Source organism: Sceloporus undulatus, chromosome 6 (assembly GCF_019175285.1).
Source record: "Sceloporus undulatus isolate JIND9_A2432 ecotype Alabama chromosome 6, SceUnd_v1.1, whole genome shotgun sequence".
Classification (NCBI taxonomy): domain Eukaryota; kingdom Metazoa; phylum Chordata; class Lepidosauria; order Squamata; family Phrynosomatidae; genus Sceloporus; species Sceloporus undulatus.
This window is the reverse complement of record NC_056527.1, coordinates 57,839,400-57,861,689: the sequence shown is the minus strand read 5'-3', so window position 1 is coordinate 57,861,689 and position 22,290 is coordinate 57,839,400. Positions and strand designations below refer to the sequence as shown.

At 40.3% G+C, this 22,290-nt stretch overlaps 1 protein-coding gene across 3 annotated transcripts; it reads right to left on the bottom strand.

Moving 5' to 3' along the window:
• Positions 1-3,993: 3,993 nt before the first annotated feature.
• On the bottom strand, positions 3,994-15,779 carry CX3CR1 (C-X3-C motif chemokine receptor 1). Of its 3 annotated transcripts, none has more exons than XM_042475578.1 (4): positions 15,662-15,779; positions 14,270-14,363; positions 11,984-12,154; positions 3,994-5,336 (listed from the first exon to the last, which is right to left on the bottom strand). In XM_042475578.1, the coding sequence occupies exon 4, from the start codon at positions 5,329-5,331 to the stop codon at positions 4,261-4,263; it is 1,071 nt and encodes a 356-aa protein (XP_042331512.1). In that variant the 5' UTR covers positions 5,332-5,336; positions 11,984-12,154; positions 14,270-14,363; positions 15,662-15,779; the 3' UTR covers positions 3,994-4,260. The 3 variants fall into 3 exon arrangements, with proteins under 3 accessions (XP_042331512.1, XP_042331513.1, XP_042331514.1); XM_042475580.1 differs by lacking the exons at positions 3,994-5,336; positions 15,662-15,779 and adding exons at positions 9,954-10,055; positions 15,510-15,597 and having other exon boundaries at positions 12,058-12,154; XM_042475579.1 differs by lacking the exon at positions 14,270-14,363 and having other exon boundaries at positions 15,662-15,765.
• Between the last annotated feature and the right edge of the window lie 6,511 nt (positions 15,780-22,290).

The window sequence follows — 22,290 nt, the reverse complement described above, 5'->3', positions numbered from 1 at the left end:
GCTTTTCAGGACTCTGAAGTTGACAGTTTATTAAATCTAGAGTGCCCTCTGTCTTACAACAGGGTGATAATAAATTGTTGGCATAGTGTTACAGAGGCCCTATACAGACAGCCAAAATAAAGCTGCTTCGAGTCACTTTGGAGATATGGTGTTTCAATGATGCATGTGTCCTAAGAGTCTGGAAGCTGCACCAAAGCTGCACTCCAGTCCTTAGGACTAGAGCGTGGCTTTGGTGCAGCTTCTGGACTCTTAGGATGCATGCATCATTGAAACACCATATCTCCAAAGTGACTCGAAGCAGCTTTATTTTGGCTGTCTGTATCAGGCCATAGTTTTCTTTAGTTGGCTGAGCAAGTTCTTCTTCAGATAAAATTAATATAATTTTGAAAACAGTTCCTGTAAATACAAGGTACAGCCACTCATTTGCATGGAGTCATGAATGTCTACAAGGCAATGGCATGTTAACCTGACCTAGACAGGCAATGGTCATAGAGGTGCAGAGAGGCTCCAGTAAAGAACTGATCACTACTCTGACTAAAGATTTGTGGGGTGTCAGGCATTAACATTTCCTCCTCCAAAGTGGTGAATCCACATTGCTTGCGAGGCAGAGTATTTCCAGTTAGTGCAACCAATTCATAAGGTGGGAGCTGGCATAGGTGCCACTCTTTGGATCAGAATTCATTCTGATTGATTGCAGAATCCACCAGAATGAATCCTGGACAACAAAAATCTCAGGGGCTTAGTGTGAAAAACTTGTCCTCTCTTTTGAGATCTATAACTTCTAGAATCCTTCCCATTCCCAGACAAGGGAAATTGTAAATATAATCCGAAGGCAATCTGAACGCAATATGGGGTTTAACGTTGTTGTGTGATAGGCTGCTACATGCAAATTCGGGCAATTGCATGCTATTTTTGGGCAATGGGAAGCCAGTTCAAATGCAATGCGTATTCATGTAATTGCGCAAAACTAGCGACTTTAAGTGAATGCTTTCTGGCCCCATTTTCTTTTCATTTGAATTTAAGAGAAATTTCTCCCGTTTGATAAACTCCACAGCATAGTTCTTGTCTTGGTGGAGCACATACTCGTCTAATTTGTCATGCTTTTAAATATACAGTGGACCTTTGTTATATGCTGGGATTTGGTTCTAAGATCCCCCGTGTATAACAAAATCCATGGATGCTCAAGTCCCATTAAATATAATGACATAGCAAAATGGTGTCCCTTATAAAAAATGGAAAATCAAGGTTTGATATTTGAAATTTATACTTTTTAAAAACATTTTCAAGCTGTGGATGCTTGAATCCATGTATAAAAAAATCTGTGTATAAGAAAAGCCGACTGTATATTTTTATGTGATTTTATGCTGTTCTTAGATGATTTAATTGTTTTAAATTTTATTGTAATTTTTTTTTAAAAAATGCTTTTATCTGTGAACCGCTTTGGATTCCGTTTGGGAGAAAAGCAGCATACAAATGAAATAAATAATTAAATAAATCTCTATACCAGTGTATAGGGCTTCCGTGTGATAAACTTCATAATGATGCCAATGTTTGAGCAGAGAGGTTGAAGATAGGGGACCTTGGAGGACTTTCATTCATAAGGAGCCTCTACATACCAACCCAAAAGGCTGGCCTGTGGGCGGAGTCACGGTGGAGCGTCCACACACTTGACACTGCGACTCCTCCCCCAGGACGCCATTTTCACATGCACTCGTTTACACGATGCGCACCATGATGATGCCACTCTGGTGCTGCATCTACACGATGTAGCACCAAAAGGGCGTCACCATTCTGTGCTGGTTGATATGGTGCCCTTTAGAGGGCGCAGGAAGGAGCTGAATTTTGCCACTCCTTTTTGCATCGCCCGAAGGCTGGATTGGGGCCATGGTGTGTGGTTGCCGCGGCCCTGATCTGTGGCAAAAAGGGGCGGCTGCAGACCGCCCCAAAGTCACCATATGTTGAAGTTGACTTGACAGCAGTTAACAACATACATTTCTGTCTTTGTGAAGGCCCTACTCACCAAAATATAGATTTTTTTAAAAAAGCATCCTATTCAGTTTATATAAAAGGCCAAGCTTTCCAGCCCTCAACCTTATGTCACACTTGTCCCAGCTGGAAGAGCCGTGTGATTCTTCTGTTACAAAAGTGTTCAAAACAAGCAACAACATGAGGGCCAGTAAGATGTTCTTCCGTTTATTGTTGTTTTCACTTACTGCTAAAATAAGTTTCCGGGAGAATTCTTTTTTTGTTTGTATGTATGTATGTAGGCCACTAGGTGGTGAGCCTGCTTCACATCTGAAGTTTAAACTCCTTCTGTTCTCTTTGTTTTGAAACCCATGAATGTTAACTCTTAAACACTAAATATGGTACCGGACAGACCACCCCAAAAGGACTGCCTGCTGGCGCCTGTTTTTCTGCCGGTGGGAAGCCGCAGTCGCCAAATCACATGGCTTCCCGCCGGCGGAAAAAGAACCATCGAAATGTGGGTTCTTCTCAAGCCGCAGCAGTGCCGTAACAAGTGCACTATTGGTGCACTTGTTATGTAAGCGCTGCGGCACCACCGTGCAAACACCGCATGGCACTTACATAACAATGGCGGCGCCCATGTATACAGGGCACTGCCATTGTTACGTCCTCGTCACGTGTGAGGGTTGTGAGACATGTGGGCGCTCTGCCCCCAGGGAACCCTAGCACGTGACGAGGGCACCAGTAAGGGCCCGTATGTATCGGGCCTATATTTCTTAATCCAATAAGCACAGTTCTCTCTTAAAGTTTTACTTAAATAATTTAGAATAATTAATAAAGCTCACTGCAGTTGCAGAGAAATACATTTTCTGGTTTATCCTAAGAAAATGATATTAAAAAATAGTGTACTCCAAAATCCAGAATTGGTCAATACTTTTGTTAGATTCAACCAAAATGTTATTAAATAATTACCAAATCAAAAGGTTTTGATTTGACATTGGTGGTATTTTGAATTTAGGATATATGTTTAGAAAAGCAGGAGAGATTTATATTCTCTGGTGGAAAAAATCAGGAGTTTCTATTTTCGGTGTCATCTGAACAATTATAGAAAACCCATCTAAAGGGGAAGTGGAGAAGAACCTAAATTAAATGAAATAAAATGTATAAAGACATTCTCTAGAAGTTCATAGACTCACAGAATCATAGAATTGGAAGAGACCACAAGGGCCATTTAGTCCAGCACTGTGACATGCAGGAAATCACAATCAAAGCATCCCTGACCAATGGCCATCCAGCCTCTGTTTAAAGACTTCCAAGGATGGAAGTTTTTGTTTGTATAGTATTGTATTCCCCCTGCACCATCTTCTCTGATGTTGATAGGTCACATGTGTCCCAGTTTACATCTGTGAAATGTTGGAAGGTATGCTGTCCATTTCCTTAGACTGATGGAATATCTATTGACTTCCATTGATTACAATTAGATTATTACCACACCTTCTTCAAAATTAAAAAAAAAGCAGGTTACTGCAGAATAAATGAGAAAGCAGCCAGAGGCTTCAGTATACTGTACTATCCAGCCTCCCCATCAGTGAAATATTAATAGAAAAGATATCAAAGACTGTTTCCAATAATATAACTTTATTAGTTATTAATATTAGCTCTGCTAGTAACCTCACATGTATAGTTACATACCAAGAACTAAAGAAAGAATATACAAAAATGTCCCAGCATTTTAGTTTGATACATTATACATAATTTGAAACATAGGAGTTTATCACACGGGACGGATGCTGTGCACAAACTAAATATAAACTGGGGGGGAAACCCACAAAAGTGGTTAGATTTTCAGACAGCGTCAGAGGTTAACCCGAATAGAAAGTGGACAAAACCTGCAAAAATGTGTTGGTTTTCACATGATGTAAGGATTAATGAGCAATAATGTGACATTAACCCAAATGGAAAGTAGACAAAACGTGCTCCTTTTTACTTTTGGAAAATCCCAAAAGTCAAAAGGAGTGGGCTTTGTTGAGCTTTTGTTAGGGTTAATGTCACATTATTGCTTATTAACTCTGAAAATTAACCCACTTTTGCGGGTTTTGTCTGGATTTTTAAATCCCATTTCTGCACAGTATCCATCCCATGCGATAAACTCCATAAATGCAAATATGCTATGGTCAGTTATTATTGCTTTTTCAGGAACAGCCAGACAAACAAGGCCTTTGCATGCATTAGGCAAAACTATAGCTCCACACTAAGTATATTACATGTAATCCTATACAATCTACTATTAAACACTCAGAGTAACACAGAGCCATCTTGGTAACTGCTATTCTGGGTCTGGTTGCTGGTCAAGGCAGTTTCTGGAACAGGAATAGGAGCTGTGCCACGATACTTATTACAAGGCCCACAAAAACCAACAAAAGAGAGACATTTGAGAACAAAGTGGGAAAGGTATTTCCTGAATTTTTCACTAGCGAAAGCATAGATAATTGGATTAAGACAGCAATGGCTGAAAGCTAGTGGTTCAGTTACATGCATGATGTACTCTAAAAGCCTTAAGGAGGTGCAGGTCTCAAAGAAGTCATAGAACCTTAATATCTGCAGAAAAAGTGACACATGATATGGAGTCCAGAATAGAAAAAACACAATCACTACTGTTAAAATCAGCTTCACGGCTCTTTTTTTCCGGTTGTTTTTGCAGGACAACAAGGTTTTGATTATGCTTAAATAACAGAAGCTTATGATACACATTGGGAGAAGGAACCCAATAACATTTATTTCCATGTAGCTGAATGCTGGCCAGATCTTCTCAAGATGTTCCGGATACACAGAAGTACATTTATTCTCTGACTTTTGGATGAACACAAAGTGAGGGGCTGCAAATAAAACTGCCAGGGCCCATACTGCAATGCTGGTGAGACATCCACGGGGAACAGTTCTGGCTTTCATAACATATGTTGCATGGACAATAGCCAGGTACCTATCAATGCTTATGACAGTGATGAAGAACAGGCCCCCGAAGAAGCCCACAGTATAGAAAGAGGAAACTATCTGGCAGGAAAGGTTTCCAAGTGTCCATTCATGTATGATGTAAGAAGCCCAAAAAGGAAGAGATATTACAAATAGAAGATCAGAGATGGCCAAGTTCAAGAGAAATATGTCAGTGATGCTCTTTTGGTGACCACTTCTCACAATGGTAAAAATCACCAGGAAATTTCCAACTAACCCAATGGTGAATACAACAGCATACAGGATAGGCAGAAAGAGTTTTCCAAGTATCTGAATATCCCCTTTATCACATGGAGATGCCACATCCTCATAGACAAACTCAGTAGTGCTCACTATAGTATTTTCTCCAGCCATCATGAATGCTTGTTTAAAAGGAAAAAAAAGTAAAGAAAACATAGTTAGCTACCAAAGGGATACACAAGGGACTTACACACGACATAATTAGAGCACTATGGTTCCACTTTAACTGTATCCTATGGAATTGTGGGGTTTGTAGTTTGGGGAGGATCTAGCTGAGAATTCTAAGCCCTCCCTAAACTGCAAATCCCAGATCCATAGGATGTTGCCATGACAGTTAAAGGGGGAATCATAACTCTATTACTGTTTAGTAAGAGTCCACATAATACTTTCAAATGCAATAATTTATGGATGCTACAGAAGACAGACTGCATAAATGAAGCCACCTCTCAATGTTTTAAATAAGAGACTGAATATTTTCAGCAAATCCCTGCTGGGCATGTCTGCAATTCATCAAAAGTGTGAATGAATACATACTTGAAAAGCTTGAGACAACAATGCTTTTTCTCAGTCTTTCCCAACCTGGTGCCCTCCCGGTATGTTTGATTACAACTACTACCATCCCAACTGACATGGATCAGTGCTAAGCTGATTGGAGAGGATGGAAGCTGTAGTTAAACACTTTCTTTGGGGTAAGACCTGGTGAACTCAAAAGGAATGATTTTTGATTAGACAGTCAAAAGAACTTGCAGAAGTGGGAATTATGTAGATGTCCAGCTGTTGTTGGATTTCAGTTCTGAACATCCCAGACAGCATACCCAGTAGTGAAGAATGCTGGAAGTTGCAGCATTCTTCTGGAGGGCCCCAAGATTCTCACCTCTGCTGTTTAAATTCTGATGAATTATTATAGTTGGACTTAGGGCCGAAGCAGAGGAGCAGCCTCTGGTCACTCTGGTACTGACTATGCCTGGGCCACGGGGACCACAGGGACCACAGGGACTTCACAGTCTGCCACTGAAGTGGCCGCCGCCACAGTCCCAAATGGGCCGCTGGCAGGAGTGGATTAAAATCTGCTCCTTTTTGGGCCAGCTCTTGCCTCCTCTGTGTAGACTCTGTGTGGTTTCCAGCCACTTTGGCGACATGCGTCATGTAAACATCATGCCCCCAAAGCGGCCAGAAGTTGCTTTATTTGGCTTGTCTGTTTTGGACCCATGTTAACCTAATATTTGTTGAACAGCACTCCACAAGCTGGTCTTAGTTTAAATTTAAATTTTGTTCTTGAAGTTCTTTTGCATCTTCAGAGGTTTTGCAATATTTTTTTTAAAAAAACATAGGCCCTAGAACTAAGTACAGATATATCAAGATTTTCCTTACCAATAGCTGAGCCAAACATTAAAAACAGCTGTAGAGGTAATCATATTTCTTGGCTTCTTTTTTCCTGACTGTTTTTCAATAAGTATCTACCACCAGGGTAGCCAAACCATTCTGCTGCCAATGGAAGAGATGTAGTGATGCTCTCATCCATATAGCATAGCCAAGGGCAGTTAGGGTATTTTGGCATCTTTGAGAGAAAATTTCTCTCCTCTTCTCTTATAGCAAATAAATAAATAAATAAATGCAGAAATAACAAATGAAACAACTATTTGCTGCTTTTTTCTGGAACTCAGACTCAGTTACCAGGAGTTGTTGCACTCAGAGCATAGATAAAGCCTGTCCTGCATACTGGCTACATTTGGGCTGAATATTTCAACTATGTTCAGAGTCAGAAAACTGAACTGTAGCCTCCTCACCTTTTCTTTTCTTCCCCCCCCCCCACCTTCCAGGGAGTCCAGAGGGACTAAAGGCTACAAAAATACCAGTGAGGGGTGGCATGCCATCCATGGACACCTTTTACCCATCACAGTTTTAGAAGGAAGGAAACTTGGGATGGGAATAGGTCTTCATGCATACAAAACCTGAATTCTCAACTGGAAGTGAAGGGGCTGTACAGACCAGCATCTTTGGCTGGCCTGGGAACAGAGCATGGCATCTACATGATGCACGCCCCAACTCCGCCCCCATGCTGGTTTGATGTGTGCGCAACACCACATGGTGCGTGGCGTCACGACACTCTGACACTGCATCTACATGACGCAGGGCCAAAGGAGCACTGAAAAGCTGCAGCACTGCAGCTACAGCACCCTTTCCATGATGCAGAAAGAAGCCACTTTTTGTGGTTCTTTTTTGCGCCACAGAAAGGTGAGATCGGGGCTACAGTGTGCAGTTGCCACTGCCCTGATCTGGCACAAAAACAGAGGCTGTCTGTACAGCCCCGAAGATGCCTAAACTTAAGCCATTTTACTTTGAATATATCATGAGATGACACGACTCATTGAAAAGCCAATAGTGCTTGGCAAAGTGAAAGACAATAGGAAATGGGGGGAGAATATACTACAGGTGGATCGATTCAATGAAGGAAGCCATGGCTATGAGGTTGCAAGACCTGAGTAGAGCAGTTGATGACCAAGGATCCTGCAGGTCTCTTGTTCATAGGACCACTGTAAGTCTACTTGATGGCAGCAACAAAGCTTAGAATCCACCCTGAAAAAATCCTTTGTGCAGATGAGATATTTGTGGCTTCTTCAGTTAAGAGATCTATGACTTTCTAGATCTCTGTTAAAATCAAGTCTGCTAGCTGTTATAACATTTAATTCTGCTGGATCAGCATCTTGAAATTACAACACACCAGCTTTTGTGAATTTTTTTTTTTAATGATGCTCTCATGGTGTAATTTACAGTCTGCTTCCTCTTGTGCTATTTCTGGATAGCCCACATCTTGATGACATTAGTCTAGAAACACTTTCCCTTAAATGCTGAGGACATCAAAGAACCCCCTTTTCCTATGCAAGTGGGTATAATGATGGTAAAGCATTATTGTAATGCAAATCTCAACCCCACTGAACACAGTGTATCTTGATTTTGCATACACATGCATTGGATTTTCCTGTGAATTCAGGGGCTACATAGCAGGCGGCCCTTTTTGCCCCAGATTGGGGCTGTGGCAACCGCAAACCGTGGCCTCTGAAGGAGCAAAAAGAAGCCACGAAAAGTGTCTTTTTCATGCTCCCTGGAAGGGGCGTAATAGGCATGGCGGCGCACCATGATGGTGCTCCTCCTATGCTGTGCTGTGCTGCGCTGTTTGGGTGCTGCACCGGAGGTTCGTCATTATGGCATGCACCGTGTAGACTAGCACATACCACAATGATGCCCTGCCAGCGGTGGTACGGCTTTGAGTGTGCGGACACTCAGCCCTTGTCCCACCTACAGGCTGGCACTTTTCATCGGTCTGTATAGGTCCTCCATGAGTTTTACTCTTAAGTGAATGTGAATAGTATAAAAGCTGGAAGTATATGTTTAACTCTTCCATTCAAATCAATGAAATTTTAAAAGGTTCTATGGTTGGCTGGATTGTATTATACCTTCTAAGATATTGATAGAAAGAGTTCCTGGCAAACAGTTTTTTTATAAAAGAACTGATTATATTTCTTTAAAAAATACAGTGTCTGAGCCAAAATATTTTTATATGCTGATTTATATGCATACAACAAGTTTTATACATAACTAATTAAAAAAGAGAAGTCTCATTGTGTCATGGAGGTAGCATATTTTTATTTGTTGGATGGGAACAGTGGTGTTCCCAGGGTTGGTGTCACCCAATGCGGGGACTCATGTTGTCACCCCTCCTATTGATCACCTCCCACTTCACGCCATGCAGAATCCTTAGTAATTCTTTTTGTAATAATTCCCATATACCACTGACTGTAATGCTAGTAGTTGTGACATAAACAACTAGCAAAATTAAATTTATACTTTCAGATTACAATATCATATGCACAACCTAAATGTTTTTACATATACATCGTGAAGATTTGGTTAAAATGTGATTTTTAATGAAAATTAAAAGAATTTTAAAAAATTAAAATTAATTTTTTTAAAATTAATTTTTAAAAATTCTGGATCCTCTCCTTTCTCTTATCACGGAGTCTCACCCCACTCTCACCATCTCTTAACGCATGTTAAAAGGAAGCAGGTGAATGCCACAACCTATTTCTGCCCAAAGATTGATTTGAGGAGCAGTGGTGTCATCCCCTCTTAGGGTGTCACCTGGTGCAATCCATACCCCCCCCATGACGCCACTGGATGGGAAATTAATTGGCTTGCCTTCTGTGAAATTTTAAATTAGTAGAATTTGGGCCCGCACAGATAGGCCAAAATAAAGCTGCTTCGGGTCACTTTAGAGGTAAGCTGTTTCAATGATGCATGCATCTTCAGAGGCCAGAAGTATGCACCAAAGCTATGTTCCAGTCCTTAGGACTGGAGAATGGCTTTGGCATGGCTGCTGGTCTCTTAGGACACCTGCATCATGGAAACAGTGTACCTCCAAAGTGACCAGAAGCAGCTTTATTTTGGCCTGTTTGTACTGGCCCTTTAATTTGCACAGAAGGCAAACCAATTCCCCATCCCAAATGTTACCTAGAAGGAAAGGAAGAAGGACATTAAAAGTATGACATCTATATGTCTCTGCATTGAATGCAATGTGTAGATCAGGCTCAGTTTTCAGATACCTAAGAAATAGACTGTGTACAATGTAATAATGAAACCTCTGTGTTCAGTTGCTGAATGTCCTACCCTTAGTGTTTGTTTCAATTCAAGCTTGAAACCAGGGAATGGGCTGCTCTAAGACCTAACTCTTGTTTTCCCACCTGAACTCCACCCCTTAACTCAAGATGGCAAATTGTTATCTTCTTGCCCACAGCACATGATTTCAGCACAGCAAGAACAGGATGTGGCTTCTCACCCAGCCCCTAATGTGGCAACAAAGACCTAGGTTCAGAGTGGCAATGTGGTAATGCTGCAAAAACCTGCAATTGCTGGCTTTGTGGGAAAACTCATGAAACTTCACCTCCCTTTCATCTTCCTATTGTCTTCCCCACACCCTTCCTCCAAATTGGGTGGCATTTCTGCTTCCAGCCTCAGTGTAACTCCTCCATAGGGATGTCATGTGTTTTTCTTCTCTTTTTCTAGTGTACACTTCTTATTCTTCTATTCTTATCTCAGTCTGAAGTGTAAGGAGGGGAACACTAAGCAGAGATAGGGACTTTTATTTCGATGGAGCTAGGCTATCCACCTTCATCATCCTAAATATGAGTGACCCAGTGTTCATGTGATGCAAATTATTTGTTACATATGCAAACCACAAGTTACAGCAAGGACCTTCCAAAAGTTGTGGGACTGCAGCTCCCATCTCTCCTCAGCATTTGACGTGTGACTAGAGGTGATGGGTGTCACAGTCCAATAACAGCTGGAGGACCATATGATTGCCATCCGAACACACTCCTGGTGATTTCATTCTGCAAGGTAATCCTCGGTTAAAGTGGCCTAATATAAAAGAAGGCAGGGCTCTGAACTATTTAATGGTTTTATGGGAAATTGCATTCATAACATAACCTGCATCAACATTCCCCTGGTAGTGGCTACTTAACAAAACTTAGCAGTAGCCAATATTTTCTCTCACATCCATGAAATATGCCTCTGTGGGTAGGATGATAGAAAGGAGGATCTCACCTAAACATATCAAAATCCAGGCAGCCTCCTATGGGAGACTAAAGATACCTGGAAAAGGTTAAACAAACTTCAGCCACGAATAAGCATCATGCATATCTGCTCCTTACAGTCCTCTAGAATCACATAACAAATGATACTTGCTAAAATTTATTCTTTAAAAAAACTTCTAAAGGACCAGATGTCTTGTACTTTTTTTGGATGTGGTCAGGAAAGGAGAAATGCAGGTTGTGCTCTGTATAGTTAGACTATGTATTGTTTCTTCAAGTGATTCTGTAATATCCCTAAATGTATACCAATGGGAAAAGTTAAAGTTTAGTTGATACTGTTTTGTGTTGGCATTGTTGGGTGATTCTTGGCAGGGGCAAAAATGCAATGTGGATTTGGCTACATACAAATCAGTGGATGTGAGGCTTCAACATGCAACTTATCACAGATATTGTGCTCTTTTGTGGATCTCCAATTGGAACCAACACATTCCAGCACCAAGTTAAAACATGGCTTTTTATTACAGCCTTTGGGGCCTAATTGAGACCTTCCGAAGAGGGTCATTTGGAAGATCTATTGCTGTAGGTGCAATGAATTTGTTCTTGCTTTTACCACAAAGTACTTTCATCAAGAAAATGATTAAGCAAAGGAGCAGAGGGCCATTTAGAGCCTTACTGCATTAAAAAGAAAAGAAAAATTAGAGCGGGAGTGTAGTAGCTTTCTCCATGCCTCTTTGCATGTCCTTGGAGCACTTTCATTCTCCATTCAGAAGGAGATGGCTGCCAAAACATGTCTTTTGTTAAACAGATTTTACCAGTGTGACAAAAGGCACACTTTGACAATCGTCTCCCTCAAGAAGAGAATGGAAGTGTTACAACATCATGCGGAGAGGCAGAGAGGAAGCCAGTACTCTCACGCTCTATTTTATCTTTTCTAATATAATAAGGCTCTTAGTTGAACTGACAGGTAGCTTTCAAAAGTCTATTCTACACTTTTTATTCTTCTCTTCTTCTCTATTATTTTCTTATTCTATCCTGCTGAAGATGGATTTAAAAAAAATCACATGGAAAATAGTTTGGGAGAGGCTTTGCTTCCCATGGCAGAGCCACATATTTGTTGTTTTAATTTGGAAGCAAAATGGAAACCTGTTTAACAGAGGCAAAATTTTAAAACTTGTACATACCACAAACCACAGTATAATATCCTGTCTTTTCAAAATGGTTTTCAGCTCTTTCCAAAAGCTTTCACCTGACTCACAAAGTTTTGCCAGCAGTTTCTTCCATAATTCTGGGTTTAAATACAAACGATGGAATCACAGCCCATCCTTCCTGGAGACTTGGACTTGAGACAAAACCTTGGAAATGGAAAACAGAAAATTAAGGGATAATATAATAGACAATAAAAGAATTGGATCATAATGGTTCAATGTTTGCTTAAAATATACATTTCACTTTTAAAAGGACACTACCTACATTTTGCAACAGCAAAATGACAAATATGTTCCTTAGGATCTGGAGAAAAACATGCTCCTTATTTTCTGTTGGGTTGCTGTCTTAAAAGTTTCTCATGGAAAAACAGTTTTCTACTCAGCAACATCAATTGTCCTTTCTGTTGCATATATGAAAACCAGGTTAAGTCATTGCAAGGCTTTTATTATAAATACGGAGCGTGGCAATTTTTCCACTAAGAATTTTAAAGAGGTTCTCTTTGTCTCTTAATATTATAGACTCGCTAATTTGATTTCTTTCTAGGTTATGTGCAACTGTGAGTCTTTGCATTTAGAAATAAGTCCTACGGAATTTACTGGGGCTTATTTTCAGGCAAGTCAATCATAGTCAATCTAAGGCAGGTTTATTAATGAGAAGAAACCATTTGTCTATGCAGAAATGGTGCCAAAGCAATGATGCTGACTGTGAGATTACGGGGTGTGTGCATGCGTTTAAGTCTCTTTTCTTTCCTAGGGACACTGGTCAGTGATAAACAGTATCTTGGCTTTCAAAGCACCAGCAATCTTGTTGGCAAGCTTAACTAACCAGTATAGATGGCAGTGCAGTAACAGAGGTAAAACTGGTGGCCACAGGCAATGATGGAGGGGAACAGCAATGCAAGCCATCTATGTCAGGAGAGAAAACTTCCCCGTCAGTTCCTAAATGACTTGGGAATGAGCAGGGCACCTTTCTCTGCCTGACAGAGATAGCTTCCTCTGACTTTCTCCCACCACTGCTAGGTATTGCCTCCCAAAGGGCCATAAACCAGTGTATCAGGCCATGATTGAGTCCCCAACAGGATTCTAGAAAAGGAATTAATGCATTTTGATTGAAATGAAGGATGGGATCAATTTATTTTGGGCTTTATCTCCCCCCCCCCCCGAGGGCTAGCCTACACTTTAAATTGTTTTTTGAAATCAGTTCAGTTTGTGAAATAATTTCTTGAATATTTGAAGGGTAAGTATAACCATGTGAAGTAAACCTATAGGCTTAAATATCCTATAGGCACCAGATCCTGTCAGTTCTTAGAAGCTAAGCAGGGTCAGTCCTGGTTAAGTACTTGGATGTGAGAACACCAATGAATACCAAGTGCTGTAGGCTGTATTTCAGAGGACAGAACTGGCAAAACTACGGACTTTATCGCACCCGCTTTTTTCACCGTTACGGATATGGGAAGAGGACGCTCGTGTGCGCATGTGACTGCCCCAAAATGGATTTTACCGCATGCCAAAGCGTCCTCCAAAAGGCCCCGTTTCATCACCTGGCACCAAGTTGTCCCCATTCAGTGCTGACAGGTGCCATTTTTGCCTGATGGAACTTTTCTGTCAGGCAAAAACGGCGCCATCAGCATTGAACAAGGACGGCTTGGCGCTGGGTGATGGAATGAGGCCTTTTGGAGGACACTTTGGCGTGTGGTAAAATCTGTTTTGGGTGGTCGCGTGCGCACACGAGCGTCCTCTTCCCGTATGAAAAAAGCGGGTGCGATAAAGTTCTAACTCTGAATATTCCTTGCCTCAGAAAACCCTATGAAATTCATGGGGTTGTCATAAGTCAACAAATGACCTGAAGACACATGGAGTAAGCCTGAGGCAATAACATTCCATCTCCTAAATAAAGGCCCAGTACAGACCACAATAAAATCACAATACTCATCCCATATAAAACGCATCACTAGGAGGATGCGGGGGTGCCAGACACACCAGGTGACGCCCTGAGTGGGGTGACACCACTGCTCTACTAACATCTGCCTTTTGGCTGAAATGGATGGTGGCATTCACTTGTGTCCCTTTAAAATGCTAAAGCTCAGCAGAAGACATTATGAGAGTGGAATGAGGTTTAGTGGGGGCAGAAAGGAAAAGCCTTAGGGTTTTAAATTTTTTAAAATATTAAAGTCAGGTGGGTATACTATTACACCAGTTGTGTGCTAAGTGCGGCAGATAGATTTTGATGATGCAGATATTGGAAGCAAACTTTTAGCTCACCTGCATAGATCACACGTTCAGGAGAAAGTCTGAATTTATTTTGCTGGATTTGAGTCAAGATGCAAACAACAGGAAGAAAAACAAATTCCAGCAGCTGTAAAATAGCGGGTGAAAAGTTGGAACTTATACACTTTAGCAGAGCAGAAAGAATGACTGGCAAAAGCCTACAACTATCAGACTTGCTTGGCAAATGGAGGGAATATATTTGTCCAATGGTGTCTGAGGCAGTCTGTATCAGCAGCAAGGTGAATGCTCCTAAAGGTTTTAATCAAGATTTTGAAGGAGCTATGCAAGGTGTTACATTCTATCCTCAAGGTAAGTTTAGCACTTTGGATAGCTCCTGTAAAGTTTGGAATAAAATGTAATAAATAATAATAATTTAAAAAAATAATAATGTTTGGAATAAAATCTGGGGCAGATTCACCATCTCACTGATATGGAAACTACCAGCTCTCACTGTATTCTTGCAGTTATAGTAATATATTTTACTGTATGACCATAGAGCATAGGCCCATAAAGAATTTATGGAAGCAAAATGATTAAACTGAAACATCACGTGTTTGATTATACATTATGAGTTCATGTGAGCTGATCATATTTACAAAATATGGGGCAAAGAGTGTAATTCATAAGAAGAGCCATTTAAAAATAGTCTTCTATTCCACAACATAATCTTGTTTGTTTTAGTAAAATAAGACTCTGTGTGTGTGTGTGTGTGTGTGTGTGTAAACCTTTTTTAACAAAAAAATCTACCATATATATTCATTTTCTAACCATTTGTACAATGAGATAAATAAATCAATCCTGGATGCAATTAGCAATGCTTTCAGCAAGAGCTAACTAAATCTAAAGCAAATAGATCTTCATGCATAAGTTCTCCTTCATCACAGACAGAACAGTCAGGTAGTTGATCCCAATGATCTCTTGTTAACAAAATGTGTCCGGCATATCACACATCAGAATAATGCCTGATTGTATTACAAGCACTTTTTAATGCAAAGGATAAAACTAACTCAAAAGAAGCACTGCCATAAAGGGAATTCCTCTTGTAAGAAGTCTACAGTAGCACACTCATGTATAATTTAAAAGGTAGTGTATGCTTTTTGCTGCAGAACTGTTGTTCTAACTCATCAGCACATTTAATCAATTAATTAATAGACCATAGCTCATAAGACCAGTTTCTTAAAATTCCTCTCATCTGTTAACAGTCTTAATATTTACTTTTGTAGCTTTTAATTACCTTCAAGATCATGTAAGTCTGGTACCTAGAGAACAATATCATATGGGAAGGGAGAACCTGAGCAATTTTCTTTTCTTTCTTTCTTTCTTTCTTTCTTTCTTTCTTTCTTTCTTTTCGTCCCCCCCAATTAACGTACAGTTTCTTTCCCTTACCTTAATACACTCCACCTTAATAAAATGAATTTGCTTCTCTTCCAGTCTGGATGGTTACCTGGCTGTCAGCTTTATGCTGCAGTCAGATCTCTGACTGGAGATGCTGTAAGTAACCATTTCCTCATTGTAAATTTAGCAAAAGAATACAACTGCTTCCTCAGACGATCTTACATAAGACTAACCACAACTTTGAGGGATGGTCCACACTTGTTGCATTGGCATGAGAAAACAAGACAAAATTATGACATGACTTGACCATCAAGCCCTCAGAAGTGAATTGTGTATTAACAGGTACATTGTCATGAAAGAGTATCAGATGGTTAGTTCTTTATTGTTATAAATTTAGTGCCAGTGGGTAGATGTCATTGTGGGATTTTCTATTACAAGTACCAAAATAACTTGACTGATCTCAGATACTATGCATCTCAACCTCAGGGAAGAATGCTACTTGGTATCAGGCTAGATTTATTTATTTTTTAAAAAAATATAGCAGCCCCCTCATGACTGTATTATATTTTTTAAATATATATATATTTAAAATAAATCTATGATCTATGATGTCTAAACCAAGTAGCATTCTTGCATAGTACTCCAGGCCAGTCGTTTTATTTTGGTGCTTGTAGTAGAAAATCCCACAATATATATATATCCCACAATGTTGTCCTTCATGTATTATACAGTTTCTTACATTTACTGGTCCAAAAAGTTATATATCAACTATATAATATTTGAAGGGCAACATTGCAAAGAAAGTAAGAAAGAAAAATCTTCTGGACTGCAGCAGGCTATTACTCCAGTCATTATTTTTGGACCAAAATATAGAAATTGAGTGACAGAACTATCCTCATTAATTTTGATAATCTTGTTTGATTTTTTTTTGTTGCTTTCCCTCAGAATTTGTACAGATGTTTTGTACAGATGTTTCTCCAGATTAACCCAGCTTTCAGTATAAGGGCTATAACAATTTGACAATCCAATTGAATGTAGTTACTCCTACACCGTATTATATATACTTAAAATAAATATATTAAAACAACAGTATATGTACTGTATCACTCTCTAAAAACTAACCTCTCCAGGTCAATTGCCTTTCTTGTAAATCAACAAGAAGAAATATGTATTATAATTACATTTAGAAAACAAACTAAGCCATGTCCTGCCACAAGTCTGCATTTAGTGGCTTTCCATTGCCACTTGCACCTTCTATACGGGCAATTGAAAGACACTGGCCAAATAAATAAATAAGCCCTTCCAATGCCGCCAGGCAAGGCAAAATGGCTAATAGCACCCTCCAAGAGGCCTGAGCAGGGCATTATTGGTGATTTGGTGCCTAGATGTTTTTGATCTCCAAAAATCTGAGACCCTTGGGGCCAAAAAATGCAGCCACACTTTTGTCACCCAGGGCCTAAGCAGACACTGGTACTGGAAAATGGTGTCACTAGATCTGCTGTCCAGCTCTTTGTGTGCCTCCCAATATTTGCTTATTGGACTAGCTGGAATGAAATGCATAATCTGCTGTACATAAGAAACCTTTACTGTCATTCATGTCAAGGAATTCTTGGTTCCTCGCATTCTTCGTTCCACAGATGTTCCCTACATATTTCTCCACTTGCTATTACGACTTTCAGTAAATTAATCATTGAAAATATTGGTTGTAAGCCAATGTGTATGGGCAGCTGGACTAGGCCCAATTCAAGCCAAGCCAATTGTTCACCCACCAAGAGCTGAGCAGCACAAGGAAAGGGGATGACCTGTCCATGAAGCTACCTTGCTGCCTTGCCATCAGCAAGAGCTCCATTGAAATGCTGCGATGCATCGCCACTTCTGCTGAGAACAGGTGACTGTGAGATTAATGACAGGAGAGGAAAGAGGGACCTGTGACTGTATGGCTGGATGCCTTCTGGAAATGTCACTGCCAGGAGATATTGAGCCTTGTGATATGGGGGGGGGGGGGGGAGGTGCTCTTCTAACTTTTTCTCATGTTCATCACATGGGCTCCTGTTCTACCTGCAGCAGAAGCAGTGGCACACTGCAGCCTTTCAACAGAGATCCTGTTAGTGAGGAAGCGGTGGCAGCAGCTCTGTGGGCAGGGAATTGACCAGTGGAGCTGATGCAGTGGCAGCCCAGTTTGCCCATGTGGAAACCACTGCAGTATTCCACCAGGTTTGGTCCTGTGTGGCCACCATTTGGGGCCAGGTCAGAGCCTAACAATCTGGACTGGCCCAGGCTTTCAGCCAGTGTAGACTTTCCTTTAGAGACAATAAAGGTTTTAGTATTAAACTTTTAAAATTCCTTTACAAATTTTATATCTGTGATCAAGCACCCCGTTGTGGTTTTGCTTTCAGCTTCAGTTCCTTATTCCCGGAACTGTTACTATACTGTCACAACTTGAAATTCTAATTATTTTTGCTATAATTCATTATTATTCTTGAACATTTTTTTACATTACATTTGGTTTCTACAGTTTACATTTGAGCAATATGGTTATTTTGTTTTACTACCACTGTCCTTCTTACAAAGGAGATTACAGCATGAGGCTTTTAAATGGCGATTACACTTGGAAAAAAGCAGTTTTGATTATACTTATTGCATGATGACGCCTCCAACCCATAGCTGCTTGGCCCCTGACCCTTAGCTCCTGTGCTGATTTTGAATGACAGGTGACTATTATATTGGAGGTTTAGCCCTTCAACAAGCATGCCTAGGCTGTACAAGACAGTGATGCTCTGTGGGTGAGAAATGGTTTGACTAATCACTCATGTTCTGCAGAGGGAGCCCTGGTTGAGGACCTGGAGCAGTTTCAAAAACAGGGCCCCCATTGTGCACATACATGAGCTTCTACATTGGAGGGACAGCTTCATATTGAAGTAGATTGTATTTGAAAGTGTTGCTGGGTCATGAGAAGACTGAGGTAACCCTTTTCACACCTGAAGGAAGGGGTGGCTGTGATCCTAACCCTTGCTTGTGTCCCGGTTGGCAAGTGTCTCTGACGCAACAACATGGCACCCGCATTTTCATTCACACTGCAGCTGTGAAATGAAGCACGGTAGACAGTAGGGAAGGGACCTAAATACCTTACAGTCATCAGATCCTATCTGGGATGGGAGACCACCAATGAAAACCAGGTACTCTAGAATATATTTCAGAGGAAGGAACTGGCAAAACAAACTCTGAGTATTCCTTGCCTAAGAAATCTCTATGAAATTCATTGGGTCAACAGGCAACTTGAAGGCACATACAAACACAGAGGTGATAAGAGCTAGCAGCTCTTGGAGAAAGTGCAGGAAGAAACCTTTTACAGGGTCCTTCTCCTCAGGAACATTTTCTGCTTGACAAAATCACAGTATAAAAAGTTTCCCTCTCCATCAGCAGCATGGGGCCCCTAACTACAGAGAGCCCTGAAGCATTTCTTCAATTGAACTACTGATTATTCATTCAGCTCTGTCCATATGTCCAGGATGGTCTTCTTAACATATATTGAGTGCACCTGGCCCAAAACTCACTTTCAAGTGAATGTGCCCAGATAAAGTCTAACCCAAATAATTTAAAAGGAATAAGGATCTAGATGTGTACCCGATAATAGGCCCTGAAATCATATATGCATATGCTGAGAAGATCTACCAGCAATCAATCTAGGATGAATCACATCTAACTGAATGCTCTCTTTGGGCATAAGCTACTGCTAATTATGTGTACTCACACCAATGGTTGCAAAATAAAACATGTGAAAGAATAAGGAACTGGGGTTCTGCCCCCAAGCTTACTGACTGAGCTATTTCAAACTTTCACACAAGCAAGGAATGGCCAGCATCACTATTGCTTTTCTTACTCTTTGCCACTTCTCTACTTTTGGTGCCAGTGTACTGCAATTCTCATGTTCATGGTTAACTTTTAGCAGATTCAGTGCTGGATGTGAATGAGAGGCACTCTAGGGGTAGTGATCTTGGCCAAACAACAAAACACAGCAAAAGAAATAATGCAGTTTCACACCACTTTAACTGTCATGGCTCCATCTTACAGAATCCTGGGATTTGTAATTTTGTGAAGCACCAGGACTCTCTGGCAGAGAAGGCAAAAGACCTCGCAAAATGACAAATCCCAGGATTCCATAGGATGGAGCTACAGTACTGCATTATTTTTACAGTGCCCATGCACCCAAAATCTGAAATACAAACTGTGCCATCCAAAAGGCATAAAATACATTATATTGGCCTTTGAAGCCCACATGTTTCTTCATCATAGAATGATTTTTTAAAAATGCAAACGAAAAGTGTGACTCTAGCATCTGGCCTGATATATTTGCTTAAGGTGTTAGAATGGTCTCATGTGATTTTGGGTTTGACAGCCAATGTGCATATCCCTGCAAATATTTATTATTTTTTTTATCTAAAGATACAAAATGTAACCATTAAAAAGGTGGATCCTAAACCTAGAGGGAGCTTTCTCTCTGAGGTTTTTTACCACCACCAGGTAAAACAATCTGAATGTGGCTTTAATTGGCACACTTTAAGAGTTAAAAATGACAGATTTTAACTCTTTATCTCCAGGTCTGACAGTACAGAAGCTTCTTCAAAGACACTCTGCTCTGCCTGCAAGGTGGCTTTTGGCCTCAACAGGACAGAGACTTTCCCAGATCTGTACTGCTAGAGCAGAACATTTTTATTGCATTTATCGTCTTCCCTTTGTATCTAGACCAAGAAGGGGTCTCTCCACTATCTGTGTCAACCCTTCTTCACGATCACCTTAAGGAAACATCTCAAGCAAAATCCAGACTTATGACACACCATCAACTTTTCTTGTCTTGCATTGCTTAATTGAAGAATCAAGGTTCTGTGTTGCAGTGCCACTTAGCGGAAAGGAGAAGAAACAAATAGAAAGCTGGTATTTGGGAAGTTACAGTACAGGTATTACCAAGGGCAAAGCAATCGAGGGTGAGAGCTTTCTGGCTTGTAGAATCAGCTTTATTTTCTTTTTACTATTATGCCAAGATCTATAAACTCAAGCAGAATACAAACTCAAGCTACTGGTGTACAGTTAGATTTAATTTAGTTAATTAGTTTCCAGTACCATACAAAGGTTGCTTATGACCACTACGCCTGGTAGGATAAAAGGCAGGGTCAACAGAAATCAAGACAGGTCAATCTTATTTCTGGTTCTACCCATTCTCCAATATAGACAACATTTTCTTAGATATTAAACAGACATTAAAAAGATATTTCTTAATTTTGTTGTAATTTTGATTATGAAGAATACGTTCTACTGACAGTTTGCAGCCATGAAGTAAAACTGGCCTTGTGCATATATTTGCTGGTGTGTGTCTGTGTATATTAAACGTTTTTCTTCACTGCATTTTCAAGGGGAATGTAAAATATCTCTAGAAGTAGTTCGTTTGCCCACGTGATGAGCATTTTAGCAAATAAAAAACTATCAAAACAATTATGTGTACTCAAGTGAGCAGAATATGATACAGTAAAGAGAAACAGTGTTATATAAATTCTTGTACTGTATATATGGAATAAAGAAGAAAATGAATAAACAACACAGTTGTTCAAGGCCTATTACAGACTGCTAAAATAAAGCTGCTTCGGGTCTCTTTGGAGGTATGCTGTTTAAATGATGCATGGGTCCTAAGAGTCTGGAGGTTGCGCCAAAGCCACACTCCATTCCTAAGCACTGGAGGGCAGCTCTGGTGCAGCTTCCGGATTCTTAGGATGCATGCATCATTTAAACAGCATACCTCCAAAGAGACCCGAAGCAGCTTTATTTTGCAATCTGTAACAGGCCTTTATTTTTCAAAAAGGTTTTAAGGAGAAGCACTACAAAATACAAGTTTCCTTGCTTTCTTCACAGATTCCTTTGTTTTGATCAGTTTCAGAAGATTTTTAAAAATCCTTTTTGAACCAGGTTGTTTCTTTAACCGAATACATAAAGCATCCAAGTTATAATATCAAATGAAAATAAACTAATTTTTATAATCATATAAAGCCACCATTACAGTCAAATTAACTATTTTAAATTAATTTTTGGCTTTAAAAAGTTTCTCAAGGAATTCCACATGATAAATCATGCCACCTAGCTTATGAACATCAGATCTCTGGGCAGCTACAATGCCATCTCTTATATTAATGCTACTCAAAGTGGAGGTTCCCTGGACCACTGTCAGTCTGCAAGCCATTGGCTGCTGATTTGCAAAGTATTTTCAAAAAGGAAAGAAACTGTGTAGCCAACAGGTGCAAATATGGTACTGGTCCCTGGCAAACTAGAAAGAAAAAAAATGCTGGTTCTCCATGTCAATAGCCCCAAAAGCACTGATCCCTTTAGTTATTTTAGGTAGAATAACACTGGTCTTGGTCTTTAGGTTGACACATTTCTGAGTTTAGATTGCTGACTCTTTGGACCCATACAGACAGGCCAAATTAAAGCTGCTTCGGGTCACTTTAGAGGTATGCTGTTTACATGAAGCATGTATCCTAAGAGTCTGGAAGCTGTGCCAAAGCCATGCTCCAGTTCTAAGGACTGGAGTGTGGCTTTGGCACAGCTTCTGGAATCTTAGGACGCATGCATCATTTAAACAGCATACCTCCAAAGTGACCTGAAGCAGCTTTATTTTCGCCTGTCTGTATGGGGCC